Source organism: Miniopterus natalensis, chromosome 13 (assembly GCF_054644295.1).
Source record: "Miniopterus natalensis isolate mMinNat1 chromosome 13, mMinNat1.hap1, whole genome shotgun sequence".
Classification (NCBI taxonomy): Eukaryota; Metazoa; Chordata; class Mammalia; order Chiroptera; family Miniopteridae; genus Miniopterus; species Miniopterus natalensis.
Window position 1 is genome coordinate 11,924,336 of NC_142093.1, and position 15,410 is coordinate 11,939,745.

Sequence of the window (15,410 nt, forward strand, 5' to 3'; positions counted from 1 at the left end):
AATTACGTAAAAAATATGTTATCCTCTAAATGTTGGAGTGCCCTTGAAGCTCAGACCCTCAGTGATCTCATCCTGCCTCGTGGCTTTAAATACCATCTTTACACTGATGACTCTCAAATTTATATCTCCAGGGGGTCTCTTCTCTAAAATCTGAACTCATACATCTGTTTTCTTGACTGCTTCAGTCTAATAGGCACCTCAAATCTCACCTGCCCACCCTAAGCTCCTGATATTGCCCTCTCCCTACCCAACTTGCTCTGCTCACCATCTTCTGTATCTCAGCAAAGGTAACTTCCCCTCCCGCTTTCGGAGACCATAGAATTTGGAGTAATCCTTGACCTATCTCGCACTCCTCAGCAAATCCTGTCAGCTCTACATTCCAGATACAATCCAAAGATGCTCACTGCTCCCCATGTGCACTGCTTTCAAGCTACCATCCTTTCTTGCCTAGATTGTTGTGATTGATTCTGAACTGGTTTCCCTGCTTCTGCCCTTGCCTTCCTTCAGTCCATTCTCAGCTGGCTCCCAGTGATTATATTAAAATGTAAGTCAGATTATGTCACTCCTTTGCTCAAATTCACCAATGGGTTTTCATCTCATTCAGCTTTTAACCATCATTTTCTTCCTCAGCCACATGGAACTCCAGTAGTTCACTGGTCCTAAGAGGCATGGTCCTACCTCAGGACCTTTGCACATGAGAAGCACCAGCTATCTGTATGGCTCGCTTCCTTTATTCCTTCAGGTCTTTAGTCAAAATCAGCTTCTCACCCCCCTTTGTGCTTTATTTTCCTCCTTAGCATTTATCTAACATACAATATATTTTACTTTTTCTACTAATACTGTTTCTTCCACTAGGATATAAGCTCTATGAGGCAGGGAGTTTGGGCTGTTTTTTTCATTGCTGTATCCTTTGCACCTAGGAAAGTGCCTGGCACATAGTATAAAAACCAATTAATACTTGTTGAATGAATAATTGAAAAAATGTGTGATACATGTCATAAGAAATAAAGATTAGTGCAAGCATGATTAATCAAGGCCTGTAAGCCCAATGTCCTAAAAAGTTCACTATTGGTTTTTCATGGTAATCTGTCTTTGGAGGAACTGACTTAATTTTCCATAAGAACAGGCTTGATTTATTTTAGTAATGTGGAACTTCAGAGATGAATGTTAGAGAAGGAAGAGAATGATGATAAATACAGGTAGGTATTAAATAATGTTCACTGTTTGCCATGTTAGATGAGCTTATGATTTTAAAAATTAGCACAGAGCTTACTATTCATAGAGGACTAAACTTAGAAGTGAATTAAAAAAGTAGCTCATTGATTGAATTAGCAGTGTCTGGCACACAGTAATGTAATATATAAAGTGAGTTGGACTTGGATGCCATCCAAGAGGGCTTAGTTACTGAAGTAGTTTTATTTCTAGTGATTCTACAATATAGACATGGGTGTCCAGACTGGTTACAGTTAAACTTAGAAATAAAGAATAGTAATGAAGACACTATCTTTAGACCTGAAAATTACATACTACAAGCTCTCAAATGAAGTGTAGATGAAAAGAGCAATAAATACTAGAGTTAGAGGTAGAATGATAAAATGGAAAGATAAGGTTGGGAAACCTGGATTCCAGCTTTCACTATGCACTAATTGGCTATGTGATTTGGGGTGGGTTATTTAACCTCTCTAAGTACTATAAACATTTTGACTTTAAGCTTAACCACTGTGGTAGGCAGAATAATGCCCCCCTCCACCCCTCAGCCTGACCCAAAGATGTCCACATCCCAATGCCCAGAACTTGCGTATATGTTATGGTACATGACAAGGGGTAATTACGGTCGCTAATAAGATGCCTTAGAATAAGGAGATTATCTTGAATTATTTGTTTGGGCCCAGTATAATCACAAGGGTTCTTAAAATGTAGAAGAGGGAGGCAGAAGTGCAAGTAAGTGTCAGAGTGACGCCACATGAGAAAGACTTGACTGACCATGCTGGTTTCGATGGAGGAAGGGGCCACGAGTCAAGGAATGTGGGCAGCCTCTAGAAGATGGAAAAGGCAAAATCACAGATTTCCCTTAGAGCCTTCAGAAAGGAACACAGCCCTATAGACACCTTGATTTTGGCCGGGTGAGATCTGTGTCAGACCTCAGACCTCTAGAATTGCATTAAATTTGTATGGTTTAAGCCATTAAATTTGTGATAACTTGTTACAGCAGCAATAGGAAACTAATACAATCATGATATGTATCATAATTAGCAAAGCTGGACTCAAGTTTATCACAGATGCAGGGTTTTAACTAAAGATCCTATACTCGGATATTTTGTAAAGATCTTCAGAGGCAGAAGTAGTCTGATACCAAGTGAAGTTTGTAGAAAAGTCATGGGAGAGAGTCTATAGGGGAATACAATTTTTACTAGTGATTCATGTGAAGAGTAGATACCTTTTATGAAGGAAAGAAAATGGCAAGAGAAGAGACATTAGAGAGGTGATCCACAATTTAAGATCTCATTTACTCAACTATAATCTGAAGGGCTGGGATAAGTAATTTCTAAATTCCTCTAGCTCTGAAATGAGATTTAAAAATCCTGACAGATGCTAACATGGGTCTTTGACACCCTACCCTCCCCAAAGTTAAAGAATATTCATTTTAGGAAGTACCATAATTACCTTTAATGTCTGATGGCCAAGCTTCGAAGAAAGCTCTGACTTAGTTTAACAAGAAAGTGGCTCTGAATTTTGACCCTGGCACTCTTATTTGGGTTGGTTACTTGGGAAACTTGTTTAGCTTTCTTACTCTTCTGCCACTTCACCTATGGTAAAAATTTAGCAAGATGGATTTTCTAAAGAATAAATTATTTTAGATGTCTGAAGGTTTATTGAAGGTTTGTTATTCCTTTAGGTAACAAACTTTCAATATCTTTGATGGAACTATTTCTAAAAAGAAACACATGCCCTACATTTACATAAATTGTAATGGGTACCATATTTATCTTTTCTTGAAAAGAGTCATATTACTAACATCAATTACTATATTGGGCTATAAGACAATGATGCTCTAGAGAACAGTGAGCAAACTATGGCCTGAAGGCTGTTTTTGCAAGGCTTGGGGGATAGGAATAGTTTTTACATTTTGAGAGTTGTTAAAAAAAAGAAGAAAGAATTGACCCTAAATATTTATTATCTGGCTCTTTACAGAAAGGTTTGCTGACTCTTACTCTACAAAAAGATGTGTAGGCCTCTTGACAACTAGACTGAATGCTATACTCTGTCGCCAAAGGAAGCACATCTATCTTGGCACAGTGTCTAACAAGGTAGCTCAAATATTTGTGGAAAAACAAAGGCTACTGGCATTTAAAATTCTTTCTTTCTTTTTTTTAACTTCTTGTTAGACTTTCCCATTCACTTTCAGGCTTCGGGCAATCACTATTATCTGCCCCTAGTAGTCTCTCCCCTTTCTACTCTCCAATTTTCTAATTTCAGCCTGGAATGTGAGCTTATAAACATTTAAGCCATGTAAGATTAAATTGGTTATGTGAAGACCCTAAAACTATTTTCCAGGTAAAACACAGGCAGTTTGGCACAGGGATTTGGTGACTTATTTTCATTGTCTCAAGGCCTTTTTATTTCCTTCCAGGTTTTCTGCTATCCTTTGGAAAAGAAAGGTTGCAGGACATGTGAGGTCTTACTGTAGTATGTCTGATCATTTAAAATTGTTATAATATAAAAGTAGCACTGTATCTGAAGACCTATTCACTAAAATATTAAACTGAAGCAATCTGGGTGGTAGGATTTTCTTGGAATACTTGATCTTTATTTTTCTTATTTTTTTTCTTTTTACAACGAATACTACTTTTATAACCAGAAAAGTCACTTTCACTAAAAAAGAAGAAAAACTGAAAGGATCTCCCATCTAATCTCAATTATTTTCATTTCTTGTATTTTCTTTTGTTATTGGATCACTTTTAAAAATGGATGTAAATATTGTGTTTACCGGTTTTTATTTTGACTCACACTTGGGTTGCCATAGGTAATCCATGGTTACTATATTACTATAAAATAAGCTGTAAATATGAAATACTGCAGGAACGCCAACAATCAATATGGTGAAAGGTGACTGATCGCCTTTTTGACCTCTGATCCACTCATTTTATACAAGTTCAGACGAAGAATACCCAACGTGGATAGTGTTAGGGGCCGCAAAAACCCTTTACTTCATTTTACTTCATTCACGACAACCCAATGAGGCCGGCACATCACATTTTTGGGGGTAAAAGGACTTCGCCAAACTCACTAGGCTAGTCAGGGGAGAGGCTCGGCAGCCTGGTCAAGGAAACAGGAATAGGGCTTTGGAGGCGCTTCTAGAACCATCAGAGCATTCACTACACCCTGGCCTTTAAGTTCCCTCGCCTGCCAAACTTATGCTACCTCCTGCACCCCACGGCGGGCTGGGGAAACCTGTAGCTCACACCAAAAGCTAACACTTTCCATCCCCAAAGCCCCGGTGCCAGGCCAGCGACCAGGGCGCGCAGCCCGCTCCCTCCCGCAAGCCGGACTCCGCGTCCTGGCCCCAGACTAACCTGACCAGGTCGGTCATGCAGGAGCCCACCACCACCACCGCGGCCACCTCCTCCTGCCACTGCCTCCCGGGGTCCCCTGACGCGGCCATCGCTCAAAGGAGGTGCTCTGCAATCTGGAAGCTGCCCTTTGCCCTTTGCCCTTTGCCCGACCCCGTAACCACGGACGCCGCTCTTCACTCCCTAACTACCCGGGCCTTCCCGGAGCCTCGGCGGGTCGCCCACCTGAATGCCCGAAATAACCCCGCCCACCAACTGCCCCCAGTTCTTCCAGGAATTGTCTCCCCGCACCGCCTCCCGTACAAGGCCCTTCAGCTAGTTCCCGACTCCGCGCTGCGCGCCGCGCTGGAGGAAAGCGCTGCAGACGGAACTTTCAGGCACCGCGGGGACGCCTCCCCGGGAACCGGGCTCCTGGCGGCCGGGCGCGCGCACGCCGCTCGGCTGGGCCGCAATGGGGGCGGGGCGGGGCGGACGTCCGGGTGCGCGCACGCATCGGCCCGCGGTGCGCGCGCAGGTCGGTGCGTCGGTCGGGGGCGCGCTCGGGTAACCTGTACCCCACGTAGTCGCCGGTTACCGAACGGACTAAGTTCCAGGTACCTAGGCTGGGGCTGGTGTGGGGCGGTTGGATCCCGAGTCGCACAGGTGGTGCCGAGGACCGTGGTTTAAACGTGCCCCGAGCTCGCCTCCCCTCCGATAGAGAAGGAAGGCCCCTGTTCCAGAGATGCCCTGCTCATCCCCATCACGCTGGTCCCCTCACGGACGAGACTCCGAGGCCAGGAGTTACCCTTTCTCCTTCCCTAGCCCGCCCCCGGTCTCCGTTGGCCTGACTTCTTCCTCCTTTTCCCTAATGAGGGGATCATAAACCCTGGGAGAAGGGAGAGTGCCCCTTTTAAACGTCTCCGAGACTGGGGTGGTCATTTTTTGGGTCGTAGCCGGCTTGTTTTTCTGAGTGCTGCCCCTTGGAGAAATGACTTCCCCAGTGTAACTTCCCTCGTGCGCCCTATGACGTTGACGTGACGCAGCTGGACGCTACCTCTTTCCGTTCCATGACGTCAGCAGGGCACACGTTTCCGTGTTTGTCATCCCATCTTAATTGCAAGAAACTGGACGATGCTTTAGACGTCTTTGTATTCACCAGACGGCCAGTCAAGGGACCTTATGTGACCTTAGTTTGAGGCAGCAGACACCTTTAAAATTTGCATTTCTGCATTTTCCTCATGTAATATGTCAAAATCAGGAAATACAAATTGCCTAACTAGCATTCAGGGGAGGCTGGCCGTCATAAATTTTTGCCTGTGATCTATTACAGTGCTGAGATGTGTAAAACCTGCTACTGAGGGATGATCCCCCCAGTCCCTTACTCAAAATGACTGCACCAAAGGACCATCATCTATTCTGTGACCTCTGATTTTGCAGTATTTTTTCCCTCTCTTTTAGAGAAGTCACAGCACCTCATGGTTGAAACAGATTTTAACACTGCATGAAACCTTGAACTGTCAAAAAAATAGTATTTTGGCTGTTCTGGAAACAAAGACAAATTCATTCCTTCAGGTGTCATTCTAAGGTCATGACAGTTGCTGAAATGGAATGGGTTGTTGTCACCTTAAGTGTAGTTTGGCTTCTGGAGCAGGTTTGTTCCCTTTAGCATTTGACTAGTGCAGTCAGGCCAATTTCAACAGTAGGCCAGCAGTAGTCTAATTGGTTTCTAGTTTAAAGCACCCATGAGTTTAAATTCATGCCATTTTGTCCAAATTTTACAAGATGTATACTTTAAAAATTCACTTTGATGCTTTTCTCTTTGGTGATCAAAGTTATTTTTATTTGAGAGGAAAATGAGAATAGTGGACTTTGAGGGAGATCTAGATTTGAATTCTGATTCTTCTGCTTGCTAGGTTGGTGACTTTGAACAAGTTGGTTAGTTTTGCTGAGTATTAGTTTTCTTATTTGTGAAGTGGAAACTAATATTAACCCGAGGACAGGTTTGTTCAGGGGAAGTGAATGAAATTACAGAAAGAAGTGAGCAATACAGCGTTTGATACTGAGTAGATGTTCAGAATGTTCTGTTTTCCTTTTTCATAGAAATGAAATAAAATTATAATAGATATTTCCCATAATTAAAATTATGGGAAAAGCAAGGAAGACTCATTTCGTAATGTAGGTGAGATTCCACCCCTCCAGGTAAGTATTTTTGTATTTGCTTGTGAACTAGATAATCAGTCATCCTATCAAGAACACTGACACCAGTGGTTAGTTAAAAAAGATAGAAATATTGCAGAATAGAAAAAATAGGCTTCAAAATGATAATATGGATTAGTATACTTTTCAAAGATATAAGTTACCTGTGTCATCTGTAAAGTGGGAACTCCTTACTGCCCAGGGTTGTGAAGATCAACTGTACTAATGTATATGGAAGCTCTTTATAAGTGATAAAGTGTTATAAAAATGCACATAACTTTTTTGATTGATAATACCATGCATTAGACATTTATTCTTACTTTGTGATGACATTGAAATGGTGGAGAGAGGTCATCTGTTAGGTGGTTGGAAGAGGAGCCTGTTTTGTATTTGCAGAAAGGATAATTTGGGTACTAAAGTATAAAGCTTTTACTGCCTTAAAGATACTTCTGGGTGTCATTACCCAGAAGGGTCACAGTATTACTATTTTTTGAATAGTAATACTGCAGTTCTTCCCTTTATTACTGTCTGAAATGAGTAAAACAGGTGCTAGTTTTCAACATTTATTTTAGCAGGGACATGTAAGTCTTCATATGGTATAATATATGGAAACTAGAAGCAGAACATCATTTACTTGTAACTTGCGGGAAATTAATTGCTTTTGATGTGGGATTATCCTTTCAGATTGAGGAAGAAAATGATAATTTAAATTGACTTAGTCACCTCTGAAAGTAGAGACTTTCATTTAGAAATCTATTAAGAGGAATTCATGTGTTCCTTCCCCCTGCCCCATGGGTTTCCAGGTAGTATAGATATGATTTATTGGTTTTACTTTTGTACTTTCAAGTTCAAGAACTTAGTGCCTTATAGTCAAAGACTTTTAGATCCATGTTTGTGTTGCTGAACACCTGGATAGGTGTTGTTTTTATGATTTAATTGTTAAGTAGATTTTTGCTACATCTATTGCTCAGATATGCTGTGCTACCCTTGATCACATTTTTGAGGGCATAGTACCTTCTCTCCATACCTAAATATTTCTCTAGCTTTTGTCTCCTTATTCACTTATTTATTTAAAAATGTTTATTGGGTGTTTAGTTTGTGATCTCTCTCCAAGAGAGAGATCACTAAGCAGGTGGTTATAATACACTGTGCAGGAACAGTTAATGAAGGGTATATCAGAAGAAGAAAATTTCTAGTAAGTAACAGTTGTAAGTAGGTTATGCTTGTTGTAGGTTTTTATATAGCATTATTAGCCAAGTTCTTATTCATAGAAGGAGGATTCCTGACCTAGTGATATGTAGGTTTTGTATGTTAGAGGGAGAGGATTGTCAGTGAAGGCTTCTTAAGGCCTCAACTAAAGTAGAACCTGCCAGTTGTAAGACAGAGTGGGACAGTTTTAAGTTGAATGTGGTAGTGTAGAAATCAGCTTTGGAAAGGAGGAGGGAATTGGATTTCAAGGGTTAACTCTGTTCCTGAAAAGCAGTGGTGTAGCCTATCCTAAGTAGGTGAATAGCAGGGAGATGATTTTGTTGGGAGAGGAGAGGCTGCTAAGACAGGAAATGTATTTATTCATGTAAGAGAAACTTCTGTGCTCTGTGCCAGTTTTCAGGAAGCTTGTTGTATGTAGTTCTTTTGGATACTCTGATCACTATTCTTTCCTTCTGCTTTCAGTGGTGATTTGCAAGTCAAGTTAAAATGTCCCCAGAAGTGGCCTTGAACCGAATTTCTCCAATGCTCTCCCCATTCATATCTAGTGTGGTCCGCAATGGAAAAGTGGGACTGGATGCTACAAACTGTTTGAGGATAACTGACTTGAAATCTGGGTATGTAACAGAACCAATCCAACCTTTACCTAATGAAACGCCTTTTTTGCCAGACTCATTAAAATTGGCCACAGAAATTCATCAAGTCATATGAGATCTCATCACATGCTGATTCAGTTGGTTTTGTCCAGTTCTTGACATTTTATGTTTTAAGTTGTTTTATTTGTGTTGTGGGCCTTTGCTTTATGACCATTGCTGTATGTCTTTTTGGGGGCACATGTCTTTGCTAACAGGGTACCATGTTGTGTGTAGCAAGTGTACTTTTCATTCACTGACTTGTTTTCTAGTTGTATCTTCTGTAATTCAGTATGCACTATAAGAGTTGGGTTTTGCCCTGGCTGGTTTGACTCAGCTATTACAGCGTTGGCCCGTGGACTGAAGGGTCCCGGGTTCTATTCTGGCCAAGGGCACATACTTCAGTTGCAGGCTTCATCCCCAGCCCTGGTTGGGGCACATGAGGGAGGCAACCAATCGATGTGTGTCTCCCACATTGGTAGTTCTCTCTTTCTCCCTTCCACTGTCTCTGAAAAGCGATGGTAAAAATATCCTCAGGTGAGGGTTAAAAAAAAAAAAGAGAGAAAAAAATGGCTTATTTCTGGGGTGTCACTTTTGGCATTTCCCTTTCTTTTAGATCAGCAGTGCTCACAGTTATAAGACTTGGGATCTACATTTGTGACTTCTATTAACGCTAACGGGCATGGGACACGGTATATATAGAAGGTATACAATGAGGAGACTGATTTTTAGAAATCCCAAGAACCAGTCTTGTTACTGTATATACCTACTTGCTCTTGAAGAGATGAGATCTAACATCTCTATTCTAGATCTGCCTTACAGGAGGAATAGAAAAGCAAGAATCTATTCAAAATAAGATTTTTAAGAATAGCAGTTCATCTTTATTTCCCTTATGGCACCCAAATCTTCTTACCTTCTCTTAAGACTGTGTGTGTTTACAAACGCCATTGCTAGGCTGTCAGTATTTTAAAGACAGGGTTCTTGTTTGTTTTATTTTTATGCCTTCTTAAGGTCTATTGTGGTACCTTTGGCATGTAGTGTAGTAAGTAGGGGTTGAATGTATGAGATGTTTTCCTGGAGAAGTTGCTTGGTTTGGGGATCAGAGTGGTTCAGACTTGTGGCTCAGAAGCATGTTTATTGGTCTGGTAGTTTATTGCTTAAATTCTGTTACACATAACCCTTTTAAATGACATTCCCTAACAAATGAATTGACGTTTTGGAAATTACAGCAAAGTGTATTACAGCACTGGGTTTAATCTTCTAGGTGGCATATATATTGAGACCTAGAAGGGCCAAAATTTTAATTTTAGGGAATTATTCCATGAGCCCACTGAATGTTTATTAGCTCTCTGCTGTGTTAATTTGATCACAAGCATATGCTATTTGTAAGATGCCATATTTTGTCATTTTTAATGATTTACTATTCTTGAAGATGTCTGAGTATTCAGCATTCTGGAATGATGCCTGGCTAATATAACAGAGAGGAAAGCAGAGCAGCTCACTGCAACCTGTTGCAGCTGAGCCTTAATATCTTTTTTCAGCATATCACAGTGACTCAACCTTATTGGCACATGGCTGTGTTTGGGGCATCTGCTGTGACATCTCATCCACCCACAAGTACCTATCACATTTTTTGGTCCATGTTCTGAATCTCATCACTTAGTTAAAAGTAGATACTCAGTGTATTTTGATTACTCAATAGAACAGTTTTAAAAAGATGAGTGTTGTAAGCTTTGAAGACTAATCTGAATTTGGCTGTATTACCCTCTCAACCTTTCTTTATTAGTCGAGTGCTTGGAAGGAAGCTGCTGCCCTGGGAGGCAATTTTAATTTTAAGATGGGCAACTTTTAACAATTTAGTTTCTAATTGTTCCCTTGGGGTTTTCATTTCACTTTCTTTTCTGTAATTTTCTGGGATCTATTTTCTGTCCTTCTGTGCATATCTTTATATGCTATATTTTCATTATGTAAAAATGTGTCTTTAAACAATATAGAGTATAGTCTTGTTTTGCATGTTTAAAAAGTTCGTACAAATGATATTATACTATATGTATTCTGCAACTTGCTTGTTTTTGCTTGGTATTAAGTTCATGAGATTTATCTTTCCATTTGCACTGTTATATCCAATTCCACTGTATGACTATGCCTTCAATTTTTTATTCATTCTCCTACTGATTGACTTTTATGTTGTCTTAAATTTCTTTTGACAATGAATGCCATAATAAACATTCTTAAACCTTTGAGCAAGAAGATTATATATATATGGTAATATTTTCTAGGGCAGAGTTTTTTGAACTGGGTGTGTTTACCCATTAGTGGTTCTAAAATAAATTGAGTGAGTCATTTCAATATTTAAAAAATGAATGAAAATAGAATGGAAACTATCAGGATGTGTGACACGTAATAAGAATAAACTCTGGTTTGTGAATGTTTGTTTCAGTTAAATAAGTATGTGTGTACTGGGTCACAAGGTAAAATATTTGTGATGATCAAAAAAGTTTGAAAGGCGCCCCTCTGGGATACAGTTCTAAGAATAGAATTTCTGGCTTTTAGAGTATATGCAGCTTCTATTTTATTAGATATTGACAGATTGTATCAATTTTCTTCCATCAGAAATGAGAGTTTCCTGTATTTTATAGCCCCAACAATGCTCTGTGTTGTCAGACTTAAATTTTTGCCAAGTTGGTGGGTGTAAAATGGTATCTTATTGTTTTAATTTGTATTTCCCTGATTACTAGTGTAGTGACTTATCTTTTCATATTCTTATTGCCAATTCAGATTTCTTTTTTGGGGGGAATATCCTTTGCCCATCTTTTTAGTGATTGTATTTTTGTATAGATTTTTTTAACATTCTTTAAATATTTTGGATACTGATCTTTTGGCAGTTACATGTATTACAGATATCTGTATTCAATCTGTGGTTTATATTCTTAATTTGTGCTCCTGATGTCCAGAAGTTTTAATTTTAATGAAGTCACACTTATTAATATTTTCCTTTTTAGTTTTATGCCTGTGTGTGTATGTGTGTTTGTGAGAGAGAGAAAGGGAGCATTTCAAGAAATTCTGTCCTACTCAAAAGTCATCACCCTCTTTTAAGAATTTTAAAGTTTACCTTTTTTGGCCTTTAAATAGAAATTTATTTTTTTCTATAAAATATGTTGTGAGATAGGAATGTAGTCATGTTCCCCCCCAACCCCCCACCCCAGCATCATTTATTGAAAAGGCCATCCTTTGCCTGTGGATCTCTAATGCTGCCTCTGTTAGGTCAAGTTTATATCACACATGATCTGTTTCTAGGCTTTCTGTCCTGCTATGTCAGCCTCATTGTCCTTGTGCCAGTTCTACACTGTCTTAACTATTACAACCTTATAGAGCTTTATAGAATGTCATGATAACTGGTAGGAAAAATCTTCCTTACTCATCGTCTTCTAATTTTTAAAAATTATCTTGCTGAGCCATAAATACTTTTTGAAAAGCTCATTTAAATAGTTGCATACTGTTCTACTAGGACATACCATAATCCAGTTAGCAAAATCCCCTCTTTTTAACTCATCAGAAAAGGGAAGTGAAGAGAAACTGACCTCGCTGTTTGAGAATTGATTGTCAGGAAAGCTCGGAGGAAATGACATTTAAGTTGAATCATGAAAGATGAGAATAATTCAATGTGGAGAGCTGGGGAATTTGATGTAAAAGGAGAATACCATGTGTAGATGCAGGATAAAGCTTCACATATTCCAGGATCTGCAAGGCTCCTGTGGTTGGAATATAGTGAGAGGGCGAGAGGGAAATGAGATTCTGAAGATAGTCAGGGGCCAGGTTATGCAGACGTTGGTGGGCTGTATTTGAAAACTTGGGTTTCATTCTGGGTGGAATGAGAAACTATTAGAGGATTTTAATCAGAGTGACATTTTTTAATTTGTATTAAAAAAATCACTGGTTTTTATGTGAAAAATAGCTTGTATAGGATAAGGTAGACCAGCTAGCTGTCCATTACACTAGCCGAGGTGAGAGATGATGGAGTATTAGAATATGGTGGTGCCCATGGAGATGGAAAGAAGGTGGTAGCTGGATTGTAAGCTGTTTAGAAGGTGCAATCATGAGAATGTTGAATTTGCGGTGTGAGAGAGCTTGAGCAAATGGGTAGTGGTCATGCTATCTGCTGAGATGGGAAGATTGGTGGAGGAACCACTTTAATCTGGATTGATTGTTGTCTAGATGTGTCATGTAGCTGTCATTGTGGGTTTCCCTTTGCCTCTTTCCTGTGTTGAACTCCTATCTTACTTTCTTGTGTCCTCTTGCTTTGTTGGAGCATGCATACCAATAGCATCCTATGAAAGGGAAAGGAGGAGGTTCTGTTTTTGAGTTCCTGGAAGTCTGAAAATGTCTTTAATTCTACTTTTAAACTTGATTATTACAGTTAATTAATACAGTTAGTTAAATAGTTCATGGATCTTTTAACATTTCAAAGTGTTTTCACTTATTTTATATTTTGTACTTAGTATTTTGGGGGAAAAAGTCAAAGTGGTAAATATAGGCTTGTCCCAGTGAACTCTGAAATCACTGACTTTGGGAAGTTTTGCTAGGATTCCAGTCTTTCCACACAGTCTGGGATGCTAAGTGCTAGAATAAATCTGGGTCTGGAGTTTTAGGTGGTTGTGAATTTTGGGCTTTTCTTGCCTTGCAGTGATTTCATTTCAGGGTGGCTTCATTTGGTATGGAGGTTGGGGTAGGGGAAGAGGTGAAGAGAAGTAGCCAGTCTAATGTGTGAAGGAAAGGGTATAGAAAGTTCATTTAGTTTATTCCTAGGGTCCGTTTTGCATTGTTCAAGGAAACAAAAACACACTCCTACTGTTATCTTTGTCCCCTCTATTCTGTGCAATTTTAAGGTAATACTTTTTGACTAATTTTGTTTCATTAGAACAAAATGTTTGCCAAGTTCTTTAAGATTAGAAGATAAGTGAGGCTCTTGTAGTATATGGTAATAGGCACATACATTTGTTTTAGGGTTCCAAATTAATTATTCCTATGTCATCACTGTGTTCAAGTGCCATGTATACCTTATGCCCATGTAGAGCAGCCTCCTTTTTAGCATCCATGTTACTTGATTAATCTGTTTTTTTGGTGCCATGTTCTTGAGAAATAATTTTGTAATCTTCCTTTTCAGGGCCACATTTCCTGAGTAATTTGGTTATCTTTCTAATGACTTGTTATGAAAGTAGTTTTTCCCATTGACCTTGCTTCTCTTGACTTTTTGAAAAAATAATATCCTTTTTGTTTTCTGAAACAGTTTTTATCTCAACCTTTGGTCTTGCCAACTTATCGATAAGAAATGTTGAATCAAGTAGAAGTTTTGGAGAACATTTTGATGTTCCACTGTTAAGTAGGTATAATGCCCTCAGAACAATTGTTTTTTTGGTCTATGGACTCCTAACTCTTTTCATTTAAAAAACATTATTTAAAAATTTTTGTGGTTCAGTAAATTACTAATGTTCAGTTTGAGGCTTAGCATATACTTTCTTTTAATGTGGTAAAATGTACATAACATAAATTTACCATTTTAACCATGTTTAAGAGTGCAATTCAGTGGCATGAAATACATTTACATTGTTGTGCAGCCTTCATAACTGTCCATCTCCAGAATCTTTTTAATTTTGCAAAACTGAAACTCCGTGCCCATTAAACAATAACCCCTTATCTCTCCCTTTCCCCAGCCTTGGGCATTCACCATTTTAGTTTTTGACTATGAATTGGATTACTTTGGATATCTTATACAAGTGGAATTATGCAGTGTTTGTGCTTTTGTGGCTGGCTTATTTTACTTAGGATAATGCCTTCAAGGTTTATCCATGTTGTAGCATGTATCAAAATTTCCTTCCTTTTTAAGGCTGAATAAATATTCCATTGTATAAATATACCACATTTAGTTTATCCATTCATCCATCCATGGACACTTGGGTTGCTTCTACTTTTTGCCTGTTGTGAATAAAGCTGCTATGAACATGGGTGTACAAATATCTGTTTGAGTTTCTGTTTTCAATTCTTTTGGGTATATTCCCAAATGTGGACATGCTGGACCATATGGTAGTTCTATGTTTAAATTTTTGAGGAATCTCCATACTGTTTTCCACAGTGGCTGTACAATTTTACATCACCACCAGCAATGCATAAGGGTTCCAGTTTTTCTGCCTCCTCACCAACAGTTGTTATTTTATTTATTTCTTGGTTAATTTTTTTTTTTTTTAAATCATAGTCATCCTAATGGATGTGAAATGGTATCTCATTGTGGTTTTTATTTGCATTTCCCTAATCACTAGTGATGTTGAGCATCTTTTCATGTGATGGTTGGCCATTTGTATATCTTCTTTAGAGAATTGTCTATTCAGGTCCTTTGCCCAATTGGATTTTGTTGATGAATTGTAGGGATTCTTTATATATTGTGGATATCAATCCCTTATCAGATATAGGATTTGCACATATCTTCTCCCAGTTCAGAGGTTGCCTTTTTACTCTGCTGATAGTATCCTTTGATGCACCAAGCTTTTTTTTTTTTTTTAAATGTAGTCTAACTTATCTATTTTTTCTTTTGTTGTCTGTTCTTTTGGTGTCATATCCAAGAAGTCATTGCCAAATTCAATGTCATGAAGCTTTTCCCTTATGTTTTCCTCTGAGACCTTTATAATTTTGGCTCTTGTGGTGATCCACTTTGAATTTAGGATTCGCATTTTCTGTGTATGGTGTACGATAAGGGTCTAGTTTCATGTGGATATCCATCTTCCCAGCACTCTGTGGAAAAGACAGTTTTCCCCCTTCTTAGCACCCTTGTTGA

General features: G+C 39.0%; 1 protein-coding gene across 2 annotated transcripts in view; it reads left to right on the forward strand.

Annotated features, from left to right (window-relative positions):
- Positions 1 to 15,410, forward strand: part of BABAM2 (BRISC and BRCA1 A complex member 2) — a 315,632-nt gene that overhangs the window by 20,707 nt on the left and 279,515 nt on the right. Inside the window, exons 1-2 of one of the 2 annotated variants that reach the window (XM_016209804.2) lie at positions 5,087 to 5,164; positions 8,418 to 8,569. In XM_016209804.2, coding sequence (XP_016065290.1) covers positions 8,442 to 8,569 — 128 coding nt within the window. In that variant the 5' untranslated portion in view covers positions 5,087 to 5,164; positions 8,418 to 8,441. Of the gene's footprint in view, positions 1 to 5,086; positions 5,165 to 8,417; positions 8,570 to 15,410 lie in introns of those variants that run through there. The other variant, XM_016209812.2, reaches the window with a different exon arrangement.